The sequence below is a fragment of the Salmo trutta genome, chromosome 4 (genome assembly GCF_901001165.1).
Source record: "Salmo trutta chromosome 4, fSalTru1.1, whole genome shotgun sequence".
NCBI classification, from domain to species: domain Eukaryota; kingdom Metazoa; phylum Chordata; class Actinopteri; order Salmoniformes; family Salmonidae; genus Salmo; species Salmo trutta.
This window is the reverse complement of record NC_042960.1, coordinates 39,135,202-39,153,555: the sequence shown is the minus strand read 5'-3', so window position 1 is coordinate 39,153,555 and position 18,354 is coordinate 39,135,202. Positions and strand designations below refer to the sequence as shown.

Here is an 18,354-nt window from a genome sequence, read left to right as displayed (position 1 = left end):
AAGGGATATTTGCATAGATTGGTTATCATTTTGGCATGCAATTTGAACAGTTGGATTTCAGGCACAAATAAATTGTCATGATAATACATTGACCTTTGAATCAAACATCAACCTGAAAAAGCCCCCCAGACCAGCATTTAAACCAATAATGTGCACCAAACACAACCATCTGTCTCTGTGTCCAAAAATGTTGCTTGATTTATCTTCATGTTTCTGTTATCATTCATTGATAAAAAAAAAGTAAGCTGTACAACACAATCACAGTCCTCAAGGCCAGAGGGTTTCACCAAGCTGTTACACTGTGGTGAGGTCATTCAGTGGTGCAGAGGTAGTGCTAGTAGTAAACATGGAGACAGGTTTCTCCCTCCCTGCCCATGCTCAGGGGATCTACCCAGACAGACAGAGTGTAATGCAGCTCCTCTCCAGATGAAAGCGGGAAAACCTTTTTTGGTGTTTTTCTAGCATTCCATGCCGTGTGAGCCTTGACTGCAGTGCAACACTGCTGAATCTGATTAGTATGGTAGCCCAGTGGTGCCTGCCTGCCTTCCGCAGTTCTCTCTCGCTCCCTTCTTCTCTCGATGCCACTCCACTGGGGCTGAGCTGTGATCTACCAATCACTTTCATCCATCCCTCCATCCCCACCTCCCCCGGCTGGGGGAAGAGAAGAGATATCTAGACTGACTGACACAGACACACACCTACCTCTGCTGAGGGAAGAGAAGATTTATTCCCCTCCTCACGGAGACTGACTGACATTCACAATCTGGAGCCTTTCATTTACAGCAGCAAGACTTCTACAGCTCATTGTATGAAATCACTCTTTTGTTCCACATACAGGAGGACTTGTCATGTTCTATACGTTAGGCTGATGGTGCTACTAAAGTAACTCTGTTTGGAGTACAGCTCTGTACCATCATGACCACCTTTTGTTAAACGACTTTAGTGTCTCCCAATAACACAAGTGGGTCCAATATTCTTAATATACACTGCATGATCAAAAGTATGTGGACACCTGCTCGTCGAACATTTCAATCCAAAATCAAGTGCATTAATAAGGAGTTGGTCCCCCCTTTGCTGCTATAACAGCCTCCACTCTTCTGGGAAGGCTTTCCACTTTGCCCCTTGACGTTTCCACTTCACAATAACAGCACTTACAGTTGACCAGGGCAGCTCTAGCAGGGCAGAAATTTCACGAACTGACTTGTTGAAAAGTTGGTGTCCTATGATGGTGCCACGTTGAATGTCCCTGATCTCTTCAGTAAGGCTATTCTACTGCCAATGTTTGTCTATGGAGATTGCATGTCGGTGTGCTCGATATTATATACCTGTCAGCAACGGGTGTGGCTGAAATAGTCGAATCCACTCATTTGAAGGGTTGTCCACAAACCTTTGTATATTTAGTGTATGCCATTTAGCAGACACTTTTATCCAAAGCAATTTAGTCATGTGTGCATACATTTTCGTATGGGTGGCCCCAGGGAGATGTCAGCCAGTGTTTTAAGGAATAGTGGCAATCACTGAGAATTGATGTATAAATGTGTTACAATAGCATGGAGACATTCACGATTCTTTCAACAGCCTTTTTTACTGAATTCTCTCCAGTTACGTCGTCTATTTCTGCTTCTATAATAAGCTCTGCTACAGAAGAGGACACCCCTCCTGAAGTGTAGTTTAAATGATCACTCTGAGAGAATTATAGCACACTCCAAGTATATGGAAACACAGTATGGCAATGAGGGGGTTAAATAAAGTCTATACTATTTACAGTATGTGGGTGTGTGTGAGAGAGAAAAGCAGAGGGGTTTGTGTGTTACTGGGGAGAGAGGGGGCCCTTCCTCGTCCATGACAAGATAAGCTAGTGAATAATGGTGACTGTAAAACTGTGGATCCCCTCTGATGATTTTCACTGAGCTGTCATGATGCTAGAGATGATCTGAAGATCATATTAGATATGCAATGTGCTACAGGGTCATATGTGCATCTCAGTGGCAGTTGAGCATCATCTTGGTAAAAACATGGGCTTCGGTTCAGAGACTGCAGAATGGTTCTTTGATGTCCAGATCAGTCACTTCTCTGAAGGTCTGTGTGCTAGACATACCATCACCATGTGTCCCTTCAGGGCCAGCTACACCATCACCACACACACGCACAGGCCACACAGCTGAAATATGACATGTGTGTTTGTTTTTAGGGCGGTCCTGTGTGCGCGGTCTCAGTATTTCCGAGCTATGCTGTGTGGGAGTTGGATGGAGAGCTCCAGACAATGCATCACTCTACAGGGGTAGGTCCTGGCACACATACATACATGCATGCATGCATGCATGCATGCATACAGTTGAAGTCGGAAGTTTACATGCACCTTAGCCAAATACATTTAAACTCAGTTTTTCACAATTTCTGACATTTAATCCTAGTTAAAAGTCCCTGTCTTAGGTAAGTTAGGATCACCACTTTATTTGAAGAATGTGAAATGTCAGAATAATAGTAGAGAGAATAATTTATTTCAGCTTTTATTTCTTTCATCTCATTCCCAGTGGGTCAGAAGTATACATGCACTCAATTAGTATTTGGTAGTATTGCCTTTAAATTGTTTAACTTTGGTCAAACGTTTCAGGTAGCCTTCCACAAGCTTCCCACAATAAGTTGGGTGAATTTTGGCCCATTCCTCCTGACAGAGCTGGTGTAACTGATTCAGGTTTGTAGGCCTCCTTGCTTGCACGCTCTTTTTCAGTTCTCCCCACAAATGTTCTATGGGATTGAGGTCAGGGCTTTGTGATGGCCACTCCAATACCTTGGCTTTGTTGTCCTTGTACAAACAATAGTACTCAAGTATAAACACCATTGGACCACACAGCCGTCATAACGCTCAGGAAGGAGACGCGTTCTGTCTCCTAGAGATGAACGTACTTTGGTGCAAAAAGTGCAAATCAATCCCAGAACAACAGCAAAGGACCTTGTGAAGATGCTGGAGGAAACGGGGACAAAAGTATCTATATCCACAGTAAAACAAGTCCTATATCGACATAACCTGAAAGGCCGCTCAGCAAGGAAGAAGCCACTGCTTCAAAACCGCCATAAAAAAAGCCAGACTAAGGTTTGCAACTGTACATGGGGACAAAGATTGTACTTTTTGGAGAAATGTCCTCTGGTCTGATGTAACAAAAATAGAACTGTTCGGCCATAATGACCATCGTTATGTTCGGAGGAAAAAGGGGGAGGCTTGCAAGCCGAAGAACACCATCCCAACCGTGAAGCACAGCATCATGTTGTGGGGGTGCTTTGCTGCAGGAGGGACTGGTGCACTTCACAAAATAGATGGCATCATGAGGGAAGAAAAGTATGTGGATATATTGAAGCAACATCTCAAGACATCAGTCAGGAAGCTAAAGCTTGGTCGCAAATGGGTCTTCCGAATGGACTATGAGCCCAAGCATACTTCCAAAGTTGTGTCAAAATGGCTTAAGGACAATATAGGCAAGGTATTGGAGTGGCCATCACAAAGCCCTGACCTCAAACCCATAGAAAATCTGTGGGCAGAACTGAAAAAGCATGTGCGAGCAAGGAGGCCTACAAACCTGACTCAGTTACACCAGCTCTGTCAGGAGGAATGGGCCAAAATTCACCCAACTTATTGTGGGAAGCTTCTGAAAGGCTACCCGAAACGTTTGACCCAAGTTAAACAATTTAAAGGCAATGCTACCAAATACTAATTGAGTGTATGTAAACTTCTGACCCACTGGGAATGTGATGAAAGAAATAAAAGCTGAAATAAATAATACTCTACTATTATTCTGACATTTCACATTCTTAAAATGAAGTGGTGATCCTAACTGACCTAAGACGGGGCATTTTTACTAGGATTAAATGTCAGGAATTGTGAAACTGATATTAAATGTATTTGGCTAAGGTGTATGTAAACTTCCGACTTCAACTGTACATACAGTACATACATACTGGCCAAGGGATGGTTAGGACTGTAGTCCTTCTTCGTCTATTCGTCGGTAATGTCTACGGCTGCGTCCCAAATTGCAGCTTATTCCCTATATAGTGCACTACTTTTGTCAGGAGTTGTGCACTATAAAGTGAATAGGCTGCCATTTGGGACGCATCCTATACCTCCACTCTGGTGTATCAATAACAAGGCTCATTCTCTCTCAACAATTTAAGTCTGCTGCCTATCCTATACTGCATTAATTATTCATACTGTGGGTGCTGAGAATATATTAGTCTATATCAGGCTGGCTTTTTATGGGGTTTCGTGCACACACCAGGGTTAAGCTCAATTTGAATTGAAGGCAGTCATTTCAGGAAATTATTTGAATTTAACATTCAGAAATGTAAAAACGTTTTAAATAAATAGTTTCTACTTTATTGAGAAGTCATTAAATGGAATCTACATTTTTTGTATACTTTCTGAATTGACTGCCTTCAATTTGAATTGAGCCCAACCCTGACACACACACACACACACACACACACAAACAAACCGCTAACTACAGACAGTGTGATTCCACTCACTCAAATAATTTCCAAACCAGGTCATCTACCCTTGTTTTTAAGTCCTCTCTACCCTTGCCGTCAGAGCGGTGTGGCAGCAGAGACAAACGAGGCAGCGCTCTCCTGAGGGGAGAGTAATGTCACTCGTCTCAGCCTGGCTGATCTGAGAGTAATTGGGGAAGACACTCTGTCACCATGCAGGATGGGTGTGCTGAGGCACTGTACTGGAGGACTCTGGGGGAAATACCCCGTAGGCCCGAGTGACAATGTTTTAGTGCTGCTCTTCGCTTAGAATTGCATTTTATGAAAACATCATGTGGCTCAATAAATAGATGTTTAGATATGATTTATTTTACCATTATTTTTAGTTTAGTAAGATAAAGTCAGTTTTGCAAGAGACACTTGTACAATTTCTTCGAGTTTATAGCTTGAATAAAAAGCCTACAGCCATTACAGCACCCCAGATCATACGGTAGATTTGAAGTGGGATGATGGTTCTACTTTGCCTAGAGAGGTAACAACAGTGTTATTTTCAGATTGGGTCCAGATGAGATGGAGATTCTCCTACAGTTCATGTATGGTGCCATAATAGACCTACCACCCAGAGCCAGTGCCAGGTATGTGCCTTATAAAATGTGAAGTTGTATCCAAACTTTCAGCACACGTCTTCCAACATACTGTCAGGTAGACATATACAGTGCATTCGGAAAGTACTCAGACCCTTTCCCTTTTTCAACATTTTGTTACATTACAGCCTTATTCTAAAATTGATTAAATACATTTTTTTACTCATCAGTCTACACACAATACCCCATAATGACAAAGCAGAAATACATTATTTACATAAGTATTCAGACCCTTTGCAATGAGACTCGAAATTGAGTCTAGGTGCATCCTGTTTCCATTGATCATCCTTGAGATGTTTCTACTTGATTGGAGTCCACCTGTGGTAAATTCAATTGATTGGACATGATTTGGAAAGGCACACACCTGTCTATATAAGGTCCCATAGTTGACGGTGCATGTCAGAGGAAAAACCAAGCCATGAGATCGAAGGAATTGTTTGTAGAGCACCGAGACAGGATTGTGTTGAGGGGAAGGGTACCAAAAAATGTCTGCAGCATTGAAGGTCCCCAAGAACACAGTGGCCTCCATCATTATTCAATGGAAGAAGTTTGGAACCACCAAGACTCTTCTTAGAGCTGGCCGCCCGGCCAAACTGAACAATCGAGAAGGGCCTTGGTCAACAACCCGATGGTCACTATGAATGGGAGAAAGTACAGGTGTGCCAAGCTTGTAGCATCATACCCAAGAAGACTTGAGGCTGCAATTACTGCCAAAGGTTCTTCTGCAAAGTACTGAGTAAAGGGTCTGAATACTTATGTAAATGTGATAAGTTTGTCATTATGGAGGTATTGTGTGTAGATTGATGAGTGGGAGAAAACAATTTAATCAATTTTAGAATAAGGCTGCAACGCAACAAAATGTGGAAAAAGACAAGGGGTTGGAATATTTTCTGAATGCACTTGTATACTTCTTACACACCTTGTTTGTATTGCATACATCTCTGAATTAAATTGAAAGGTTTTGAAAATCAGGTTAAAAATAATATTTTTACTATTTTGTTTATTTGGTATGCACATGACATTTAAAATGAATCTGTAATCGAAGGTTAATCAAAATGATTACCACTGTGCATGGTTCTCCCTTTTATTGCAACTTTTACCACTATGTTTCAGTACTGATACATTTAGTGGGGTGGTAAAGAATTCAGTTAAATATTTCAAATAATCTTGATTGTTCTCTGTAAAATGTTCAATGTTGATTGCATGAATCTGAAACTTCATTGATTGATTGAAGTTATTGTGCATCTAATTAATTATGTTGTTAGATGTTTAAATTATCACGTTTCCTATCTTTATTTTGGCAAAATACCAGGCGCTTCCGTGTCAAGTGTCAATCATAGAGATAAATAGATGGAAATTACTCGTTTTGGTATAGACATTGCTATTAAGGGTTTCCACCATTTAAAACTAGTCAAGTGGGTGGGGATTCCTATGGGTTGAGAGTGATCAGCCAATTATCAGAGAGCATTGTCTTCTTCAAATTGGCAGGGTTCATATGGTCATGAAAATACAAAAATGGTGTTTTCCAGGCCTGGAAAAGTTTTGGAAAATGATAATATCCTGAAAGTTTTTGGAAAAGTCATGGAAATGTATTTAATAATTTCTGTTAAATAATTTATTTAGGCACAGTTTTTAGATATTTTATCAATCAAATAAAAATCAGCCAGGATCGGAATGACACTAGCATGTCTGTGTTTGTGCGCATCACATGCATGTGTGTGAGACAAGTGGGCCGTTGCTCAAGGAGGGAGAGACAGTCGGACATTGCAGCAGCAGGTAGCCCTGGCCTATAAAATATGATTGACAATAGACTAATAATTAGTTAGCCAATTCAAAACATATCTTGTACCCTCTAGTTGACTGTTTACCTATTATTAGCATGTAGTAATGTTTTCGTTATGTCCCAAAAACATACCATATTACGCATACCTTTTTATAAGTACATCGAGATGCCGCCAATTGTTGGTCATGGAAATTTGGTTAAAAGTCATGGAGAAGTTCTGAAATTCCCATCCGTCAAAATGTGTATTAACCCTGAATTGGGTTGCATATGGTTTGTAAACCAAAGACTAAAATAATATCCAGGAGCTAAGACTGTTGTTTGTTTATACCAGGACATTGGTCCCAAGATCCAGACCTAGTGAGTTGAGACCATGACAAGGGCCCTTTCTTAAATTGTAAGAAACTCAAGTGGAGTAAACACGAGTACAGTTCAGTAGGGTACAGTAGAGTACAGTACAGTATAATAGAGTGGGGTATAGTAGATATCAGAACAGTAGAATAGGGTACAGTAGAGCACATTATAGACATACATTTTTGGCCAAATAAATGTCAGTGTTTGGGCTGTTGGAGGGTTACAGCACCCCTGCTGGCTATGCATCTCAATACTCTACACTTTTTCCTGAAGTGTGCACTTGTCCACTACCCACTGTAGGTCAGTTGGTAGAGCATGGTGCATGCAACTTTAAATTGGAGGTAGCCTCAATGGCTGTCACAAACTCCATAATGGCACATATACAAAGATGAGCTCTCTTATATATCTCTATGGTGTCAATTGTTTCGGTTGTGACTTTCAGTTTGGACAAAATGTACTTATTTTTTACTTATCACCATAGCTTACATATGGCTTGCTATCTTTCATTTGGACAGATGTGCATTCGGAACGTATTCAGACCCCTTTGACTTTTTTCAAAAATGTTTTTGCGTTACAGCCTTATTCTAAAATTGATTAAATTGTTTTTCCCCCTCATCAATCTACATACAATACCTCATAATGGTAAAGCAAAAGCAGGTTTTTTGAAATGTTTGCAAATTTTATATATAAATAAAAAAAAATATATATATTTACATAAGTATTCAGACCCTTTACTGAGTACTTTGTTCAAGCACCTTTGGCAGGGATTACAGCCTCTAGTCTTCTTGGGTATGACGCTACAAGCTTTTCATCAAGGATCTCTCTGTACTTTGCTCCGTTCATCTTTGCCTCGATCCTGACTAGTCTCCCAGTCCCTGCTGCTGAAAAACATCCTCACAGCATGATGCTGCCACCGCCATGCTTCACCGTAGGGTTGGTACCAGGTTTCCTCCAGACGTGACGCTTGGCATTCAGGCCAAATAATTCAAACTTGGTTTCATCAAATCAGAGAATCTTGTTTCTCATGGTCAGAGTCCTTTAGGTCCTTTTGCAAACTCCAAGCGGGCTGTCATTTGCCTTTTACTGAGGAGTGGCTTCCGTCTGGCCACTCTACCATAAAGACCTGATTGGTGGAGTGCTGCAGAGATTGTTGTCCTTCTGGGTGGTTCTCCCATCTCCACAGAGGAACTCTGGAGCTCTGTCAGAGTGACCATTGGGTTCTTGGTCACCTCCCTGACCAAGGCCCTTCTCCCCTGTTACTCAGTTTGGCCAGGTGTCAAGAGTCTTGGTGGTTCCAAACTTCTTCCATTTAAGAATGATGGAGGCCACTGTGTTCTTGGGGACCTTCAAAGCTGCAGACATGTTTTGGTACCCTTCCTCAGATCTGTGCCCTTGACACAATCCTGTCTTAGAACTCCATGGACAATTCCTTCTACCTCATGGCTTGGTTTTTGCTCTGACATGGACTGTCAACTATGGGACCTTATATAGACAGGTGTGTACCTTTCCAAATCATGTCCAATCAATTGAATTTACCACAGGTGGACTTCAAGTTGTAGAAACATCTCAAGGATGATCAATGGAAACCAGATGCAGCTGAGCTCAATTTCAAGTTTCGTAGCAATGAGTCTGAATACTTATGTAATTTCTTTGTCATTATAGGGTATTGTGTGTGTAGATTGATATTTATTTTTATATTTAATCAATTTTAGAATAAGGCCGTAACGTAACAAAATGTGGAAAAAGTGAAGGGGTCTGAATATTTTCCTAATGCACTGTACATCCCAGCAAACTTATATTTTAGTCTCAAAACCATATTATGCATATTTGTAGTGCACTATATGTTGTATAAAATCGAGCACACAGCCATGCAATCTCCATAGACAAACATTGGCAGTAGCATGGCCCATACTGAAGAGCTCAGTGAATTTCAATGAGGCACCGTCATAGCGATGCCACCTTTCCAACATTTCTGCCCTGTTAGAGCTGCCCTGATCAACTGCAAGTGCTGTTATTGTAAAGTGGAAACATCTAGGAGCAACAATGGTTCAACTGTGAAGTGGTAGACCACACAAGCTCACAGAACTAGACCGTTGAAAGGCGTAGCGTGTAAAGAATTCTCTGTCCTCGGTTGCAACACTCACTACCATGTTCCAAACAGCCTCTGGAAGCATCTGCAGCACAAGAACTGTTCGTCGGGAGCTTCATTAAATGGGTTTCCATGGCCGAGCAGCCGCAGACAAGCCTAAGATCACAATGCCAAGCGTCGGCTGGAGTGGTGTAAAGCTTGCCTCCATTGGACTCTAGAGCACTGGAAACGCGTTCTCTGGAGTGATGAATCACGCTTCACCATCCTGGCAGTCCGACGAACAAATATGGGTTTGGCGGTTGCCAGGAGAACACTAGCAAAGGGGGGGACCAACTCCATATTAATGGCCATGATTTTGGAATGAGATGTTTTCGACAAGCAAGTGTCCACATACTTTTGGCCATGGAGTGTACGTACAGTTGAAGTCGGAAGTTTACATACACCTTAGCAAAATACATTTAATTTCAGTTTTTCACAATTCCTGACATTTAATCCTAGTAAAAATTACCTGTCCTAGGTCAGTTAGGATCACCACTTTTGGGGCAGTGGCTTCTTCCTTGCTGAGCGGCCTTTCAGGTTATGTTGATATAGGACTCGTTTTACTGTAGATATTGATCCTTTTGTACCTGTTTCCTCCATCTTCACAAGGTCCTTTGCTGTTGTTCTGGGATTGATTTGCACTTTTCGCACCAAAGTTCATCTCCAGGAGACAGAACGCGTCTCCTTCCTGAGCGGTGTGACGGCTGCGTGGTCCCATGGTGTTTATACTTGTGTACTATTGTTTGTTGAGATGAGCGTGGTACCTTCAAGCGTTTGGAAATTGCTCCCAAGGATGAACCAGACTTGTGGAGGTCTACAATTGTTTTCTGAGGTCTTGGCTGATTTCTTTTGATTTTCCCATGATGTTAACCTCTCTAGGGGGGGTGGGACCCTACCATCCCACCTGGCCAACATCCAGTGAAATTGCAGAGCGCCATATTCAAAAACAGAAATACTCATTATAAAAATTCATGAAACATACAAGTGTTACACATCCATCGGTTTAAAGATTAACTTCTTGTTAATCCAACCACGGTGTCAGATTTCAAAAAGACTTTACGGCAAAAGCAAACCATGCGATTATCTGAGAACAGCGCCCAGCAGACAAATCATTACAAACAGTAACCAGCCAAGTAGACGAGTAACAAAAGTCAGAAATAGCGATAAAATTAATCACTTACCTTTGATCTTGATATGGTTACACTCACACAACTCCCAGTTACCCATGAAATGTTTGTTTTGTTCGATCAAGTCCCTCTTTATATCCAAAACCCTCCGTTTTGTTAGCACGTTTTGTTCAGTAATCCACTGTCTCAAACAACATCCGGTGAAATTGCAGAGCGTGAAACTCAACAAAACAGAAATTCTCATAATAAACATGCATAAGGGATCGTGAACTGCGTCATAAGTCTTTGTATGGTGGATAGGCTTTCAATGGAAAAACAGGCATTTCAAAATGAAGGCACTTCTTGGATGGATTTTCCTCAGGTTTTCGCCTGCCATATCAGTTCTGTTATACTCACAGACATTATTTTAACTGTTTTGGAAACTTTAGAGTGTTTTCTATCCAAATCTACCAATTATATGCATATCCTAGCTTCTGGACCTGAGTAGCATGCAGTTTACTTTCGGCACGCTTTTCATCCAAAATTCCGAATGCTGCCCCCTACCCTAGTGAGGTTAAGCAAAGAGGCACTGAGTTTGAAGGTAGGCCTTGAAATACATCCACAGGTACACCTCCAATTGACTCAAATGATGTCAATTAGCCTATCACAAGCTTCTAAAGCCATGACATCATTTCTGGAATTTTCCAAGCTGTTTAAAGGCACAGTCAACTTAGTGTATGTAAACTTCTGACCCACTGGAATTGTGATACAGTGAATAATAAGTGAAATAATCTGTCTGTAAACAATTGTTGGAAAAAATGATTTGTGTCATGCACAAAGTAGATGTCCTAACCGACTTGCCAAAACTCTAGTTTGTTAACAAGAAATGTGTGGAGTGATTGGAAAAACAAGTTTTAATGACTCCAACCTAAGTGTATGTAAACTTCTGACTTCAACTGTATATCAGATGTTCGGTAGTGACACTTCTTAAAAATACATTAAGATTTACCAACTTGCTTACTAATTTTCTTCATAATGTTTAGACATACAGACTACTGACAATGTGCCATATTGGATAGTGTTGCAATCCCATCACCTGGTTATATTTGTAGGGCTGTGGCTTAAGGCACATTCATTTGACCATTTTTTTATAATGTCTGTTTTGATAGTGACATCAAAAGTGGGGACAGCATTTTCAGAGAAAGATGTTTAAAAATAAATCAACTAATTATTAGATCAGTATCTTTCAATGTGATAATAGAACAACTCTATGTTCTATTGAAATAATAGTTAGAAAAGTGACTCATGAATTGCTTTATTTTTAAACATGACGTTTAGCAGTCAGGGTTTGGGACAGCCACCTCTCATTTAGAAATAGGTGTATAAACAATAACTTTATACTTTACTAATTTAACAATATGTTTGTCTTGGATAATTTTTTGGTGGGATAGCAATTTACACCACCTCTGTGGAATAACCCATATACATATAGAATAGAAAATAATTAATCCATCAGAAACAAAAATGAATATCCCCATCTAGTGAAGGTACATTTCCTGAGGTCAGTGTGTTAGCTTGCTTCAGTTGTCTTTAAGTATTTTTAATAATAGTGGAATTCTTCAGTACCTACTATAGGGCTTGCCTGTCCCTTGGCCTGTCCCTCTCTCCCAGTTAGAACCACAACAACACTTCACCCAGCCATCTCTCCTGTCTCCCAGTCAGAACCACAACCCAACCTCACCCAGCCCTCTCTCCCAGTCAGAACCACAACACCACCTCAACCGGCCCTCTCGCCGCTCTCCTCTCTCCCAGTCAGGTGGTGTTGGCAGCAGACATGTTGGGTCTGGAGGGACTGAAGGACGTGGTGGAGATGGTGCTGACCAGAGACTACTGCCGCTTCTTCCCCAAGGTAGGTTTCTGAATGTAAGGGAAAACGTCTGACATGTCTGTTTGGCAGGCCAATTTGGCCGACTTTTTTTTGTCTTAATGCAGCATTGTGTGATGGATGCAAACACACACACACACAAAATCAAATGTTATTGTCAAATACACACGATAGGTGTTGTTTTACAGGGTCAGCCATAGTAATATGATGACACCCCTGGAGCAAAATAGGGTTAAGTGCCTTAGTCAAGGCACTAAGACACATCTACAGATTTTTCACCTTGACAGCTTGGGTATTCGAACCAGCAACTTTTCAGTTACTGGCCCAACGCTCTAACTGCTTGGCTACCTGCCGCCCATTCACACACACACAATAACAGTTTTTTTCTTTCTATTTTTACATGGCTCTCTTGTGGAGTGTTTTAGCTCTTCCTACCATAGCAGGGCTTCTCTGATCTGCCCTAGCTTGGTCCCAGATCTGTTTGTGCTCTCTTGTCAACTTCATAGGAGTTGCCTATACAGCTAAAACAGATCTGGGACCAGTCTAGATCAGTGTAACATCTCCAGAGATCCCTGTAGTCTCATACCAGTCTGTGTCAGGAGGAAAGCCATCTGTATGAACAGATTTAGCTGTTTTGGTACTGTTTTGTATCTCACAGGCATTCCTGCACCCTTAATACAATGTCCCGCTGTGTTCCGGTTCTCTGAACAGCCTCTGTTTCATTACTCTTACCTCATCATGTGCCCAGATACAGTTCATATGGGGTGTTCCGTTCTGCCCCCTGCGACAGGCAGCTTCACTTTACCCCGCAGCAGGCACAGAGAGAACTCTCTTTTTGATCTATTTTCACTCCTATTACAAAACAATATTCCTGTGACCAGTGTACGACTTTACTCATCTGTGTGTCAACTACAAACAGTGTAGATATGTTTTTGTACCTTAGTTTATTAAGGCTTTTATTCAAGATCCTTTACTTGCAAGTACCTTATAATCCATGTCCAATTGAAAAGACGGCCTATCATTAAAAGTCCCGTCACTTAGACATGTTTGTTTTCTCTCTTATTCTTACTGCAGCCTATAGATGGGGTTCAGAAAACCATCCTCGAGTGCCTCTCCCTCACCCACACCCTTGGTCTCCAGAGCCTCCACAGTTTGTGTATGAGGTGAGTGTGTGTGTGTGTGTGTGTGTGTGTGTGTGTGTGTGTGTGTGTGTGTGTGTGTGTGTGTGTGTGTGTATGTATTAGAGGTCGACCGATTAAGATTTTTCAACGCCGATACCAATACTGATTATTGGAGGCCCAAAAAACCCCGATATCGGACAATTCTTTTTTTATTTCTTTATTTGTAATAATGACAATTACAACAATACTGAATGACCACTTATTTTAACTTAATATAATACATCAATAAAATCTATTTAGCCTCAAATAAATAATGAAACTTGTTCAATTTGGTTTAAATAATGCAAAAACAAAGTGTTGGAGAAGAAAGTAAAAGTGCAATATGTGCCATGTAAAAAAGCTAACGTTTAAGTTCCTTGCTCAGAACATGAGAACATATGAAAGCTGGTGGTTCCTTTTAACATGAGTCTTCAATATTCCCAGGTAAGATGTTTTAGGTTGTAGTTATTATATTAATTATAGGACTATTTCTCTCTATACGATTTGTATTTCATATACCTTTGATTATTGGATGTTCTTATAGGCACTTTAGTATTGCCAGTGTAACAGTATAGCTTCTGTTCCTCTCCTCGCTCCTACCTGGGCTCAAACCAGGAACACATCGACAACAGCCACCCTCGAAGCAGCGTTACCCATGCAGAACAAGGGGAAACGACTACTCCAAGTCTCAGAGCGAGTGACGTTTGAAACGCTATTAGCGTGCACCCGGCCAACTAGCTAGCCATTTCAGATCAGTTACACCAGCCTAATCTTGGGAGTTGACAGGGTTGAAGTCATAAACAGCGCAATGCATTGCGAAGGACTGTTTGAATGAATGCTTACGAGCCTGCTGCTGCCTACCATCGCTCAGTCAGACTGCTCTATCAAATCATAGACTTAATTATAACATATTAACACACAGAAATACGAGCCTTATGTCATTAATATGATCGAATCCGGAAACTATCATCTCGAAAACAAAACGTTATTCCTGTTACATTGCACAACCTTTAATGTTATGTCATAATTACGTAAAATTCTGGGAAATTAGTTCGCAACGAACCAGGCGGCCCAAACTGTTCGATATACCCTGACTGCGTGCAATGAACGCAAAATGACACAATTTCACCTGGTTAATATTGCCTGCTAACCTGGATTTCTTTTAGCTAAATATGCAGGTTTAAAAAATATATACTTCTGTGTATTGATTTTAAGAAAGGCATTGATGTTTATGGTTAGGTACAGTCGTGCAACGATTGTGCTTTTTTCGCAAATGCGCTTTTGTTAAATCATCCCCCGTTTGGTGAAGTCGGCTGTCTTTGTTAGGAAGAAATAGTCTTCACAGTTCGCAACGAGCCCGGCGGCCCAAACTGCTGCATATACCCTGACTCTGTTTGCAAGAGAAGTGACACATTTTCCCTAGTTAAAAGAAATTCATGTTAGCAGACAATATTAACTAAATATGCAGGTTTAAAAATATATACTTGTGTATTGATTTTAAGAAAGGCATTGATGTTTATGGTTGGAGCAACGTGTACCTAAGCGATTATATGCAACGCAGGACAGGCTAGATAAACTAGTAATATCATCAACCATGTGTAGTTAACTAGTGATTATGATTGATTGTTTTTTATAAGATAAGTTTAATGCTAGCTAGCAACTTCCCTTGGCTTCTTACTGCATTCGCGTAACAGGCAGGCTCCTCGTGGAGTGCAATGTAAAGCAGGTGGTTAGAGCGTTGGACTAGTTAACCGTAAGGTTGCAAGATTGAATCCCTGAGCTGACAAGGTAAAAATCTGTTGTTCTGAACAAGGCAGTTAACCCACCGTTCCTTGGCCGTCATTGAAAATAAGAATGTGTTCTTAACTGACTTGCCTAGTTAAATAAAGGTCTAAAAAAATAGTTTTTTTTAAATGGCCAAATCGGCGTCCAAAAATACCGATTTCCGATTTTATGAAAACTTGAAATCGGCCCTAATTAATCGGCCATTCCGATTAATCTGTCGACCTCTAGTGTGTATGGAGCATTTTAGAGTGTATTTCTACGGGACATTATATTTTAGTTAGGTGCTGTCAGTTTGACAGATTTTTATCGACGAGGTTGGGGTCAATTCCATTGCAATTCAGTCACTTCAGGAAGTAAATTGATTGGAAAACGAATAAAAATTGACCCCAAGCCTGTTTATCACCTTCAACATTCTGTAGTTGTATAAGAAGGGTTTGGCTTAATCTGCATAATCCAGAGCACAATAGATGGAGGAACAGGGTCAACAGGGTCAACATAAGGTCACCATGTTGCCCTACGTTATGTAGGTCACTATCTATGTAATAGCTGTCCAAAAGTCTCTGAAAACTTAACTTAAATTGCACTAATGCCAGAAACAGTCACCCCTCAGGCAGTGGTATGAATAATTATGGCCTTGATAGTGTTTAAGTCTGGTCATTCAGGGCTAACTCTGACTTCACCATCTGTGTGTGGATTCCATCTGGCAGTAAGATACAGACATAAAACAACTAAAACGTGGTGCGTGGGCCGAGCTGTGCTGCCTGCCTTCTGCTCCGCTGAGGGGAAAGCTTTTGATGAGTTGTGTGTGTCTTAGGGGTGTGACGTTTTAAACGAATTTGGGATCGTTAACATTGCAACAACAAAAAAATGCAACTAAACCAAAACTCACACTTTTCTATTAAACGTTTTGATATCACAGTGCAGTTATCACAAAACTACCATTAATAGATCCCAATCATCAACCAAAAGGCAAAGGTATTTCTTTTTTTACAAATACCTAATGTAACCAATGCTGTAAGTAGAAGATTTGCAGCTTTCAAATTTTACTGAACAAAAAATAGAAATGCAACATCCAAACTTTTTCAAAGGTTTTACTTAGTTACAGTTGATAGAATGAAATCAGTCAATTTAAATAAATGTATTAGGCCCTTTATCTATGGATTTCACATGACAGGGAATACAGATATGCATCTGTTGGTCACAGATACATTAAAAAAAGGGTAAGGGCGTGGATCAGAAAACCAGTCAGTATCTGGTGTGACCACCATTTGCCTCATGCAGCGCGATACATCACCTTCGCATAGAGTTAATCAGGATGTTGATTGCGGCCTGTGGAATGTTGTTCCACTCCTCTTCAACGGCTGTGTGAAGTTGCTGGGTATTGGCGGGAAATGGATAACGCTGTCGTACACGTTGATCCAGAGCATCCCAAACATGCTCAATGGGTGTCATGTCTGGTGAATATGCAGGCCATGGAAGAACTGGGACATTTTCAGCTTCCAGGAATTGTGTACAGATCCTTGCGACATGGGGCTATATATTATCATGCTGAAACATAAGATGATGGAAGAATAGCACGACTATGGGCCTCAGGATCTCGTCACGGTATAAAGCGCTCCGCACGACATCGTTGTTAAGTTGGAAAAATATCAGAGAGCGACTTGGAGGCGATAGCAGCTAAGTCCTGTATGGCAATACTTTGAGAAGTTCAATGAGAAGGTGATGAAATTCAGATTTTGTGAGGTGGAATTGAGCTACAGTGGCAGTACACGTCCAATGCTAAAAGAGCGGCACTGTGAGACCCAAACCATTGCTGGCAGCAGTGCAATAAGGGGCAGAGTGAGAAAATCACAGCTCTGACTACAGAAATGGTTGCAGTTGACATGCAGCCATTGTCAAAGGTATAGGATGTCGGCTTCAATGCCCTGATGGCATATCTAGAACCAGACTACAACATCCCATCTCCAAAAAAACAGGGCAGCCCGGATGGAGAAATTGTACAATGATTGCTCTGCAAGTACAAAGCTCTCAAACACGCAGACTTGCATCACTGCTACGAGCCATCACATTGATGAGAAGTCGGACATGAAGTACGTACTGACAATTCTGAACATGAAGGAGAAGCACACAATAGAGAACCTAAAACAGCATTAATACCATTGTTGCCGAGTGGGTGGGGGACAGCAGTAAGGTGAGCGCCGACTGTTAGGGTTTCCACTTGTTACCACAGCCACAAAGTCAAAATTGGCTATGTAAAAATGTATGAAAACAAACATATATTTTGTCTTAATTTAAGGTTAGGCATAAGGTTAGCAGTGTAGTTAAGGTTATTGTTAGGGTTAAAATCACATTTTAAGAAGACAAATTGTAGTAATAGGCAGGCTTAATGACTTTGTGGCAGAAGTAACTAGTGACGACTGGTAGGTACGTAGCTAGGACTGTGGTAGATTAAACTGCATTGCCCCCTAGCGGTCATATGCAGAACCATATCAGGATTGTGAATTCACGTCATTTTATTTGTAAAGATTTTTTAAATGTTTAAACTATTAATAAATGTCAGTTTAAACATTAAGATTCTATTTACATTTGTCATGTCCCTTGTGTGTATGATAGTAATGCGAGCTTAACTGAGCTTACAGCCCAGTGGTGCTGCGATTCACACCCCTCAGGCTTCTGGAGCTAGCCAACCATCTCTGGCCCCTCTACCCTGAGGGCCTGAGGCTGGGACTGAGAAAATGGGACTGAGCAACTGAGATGGCACATCATTAAGTTTCGCAACGACACTGGATCTCATCACTTCTCTCAGTGCCGCTGCCTTAACTAAAAGTTGTTTTTTATATTCCTAGGATGTGTCTCAAATGGCAACCGATTCCTTATAGTGCAGTATATGGACCCTGGTCAAAAGAAGTGCACTATAAAGGGAATAGGGTACCATTTGGAACGCGGCCACACATTGCCTGGGAAATTTGGGGTAGCAGGATTTTGATATGTAATTGGGAGCTGTGCCATGTTTTTGGACACTTCTGGCTTCAG

General features: G+C 41.1%; 1 protein-coding gene across 4 annotated transcripts in view; it reads left to right on the top strand.

Annotated features, from left to right (window-relative positions):
* The window catches only part of btbd8 (BTB domain containing 8), a 50,913-nt gene that overhangs the window by 15,307 nt on the left and 17,252 nt on the right, over positions 1-18,354 (top strand). For all 4 annotated transcript variants that reach the window (XM_029750716.1, XM_029750714.1, XM_029750715.1 and 1 more), the window contains 4 exons: positions 2,192-2,281; positions 5,034-5,114; positions 12,304-12,400; positions 13,451-13,539. In XM_029750716.1, the coding sequence (XP_029606576.1) occupies positions 2,192-2,281; positions 5,034-5,114; positions 12,304-12,400; positions 13,451-13,539 (357 nt within the window). The remainder of the gene's footprint in view (positions 1-2,191; positions 2,282-5,033; positions 5,115-12,303; positions 12,401-13,450; positions 13,540-18,354) is intronic.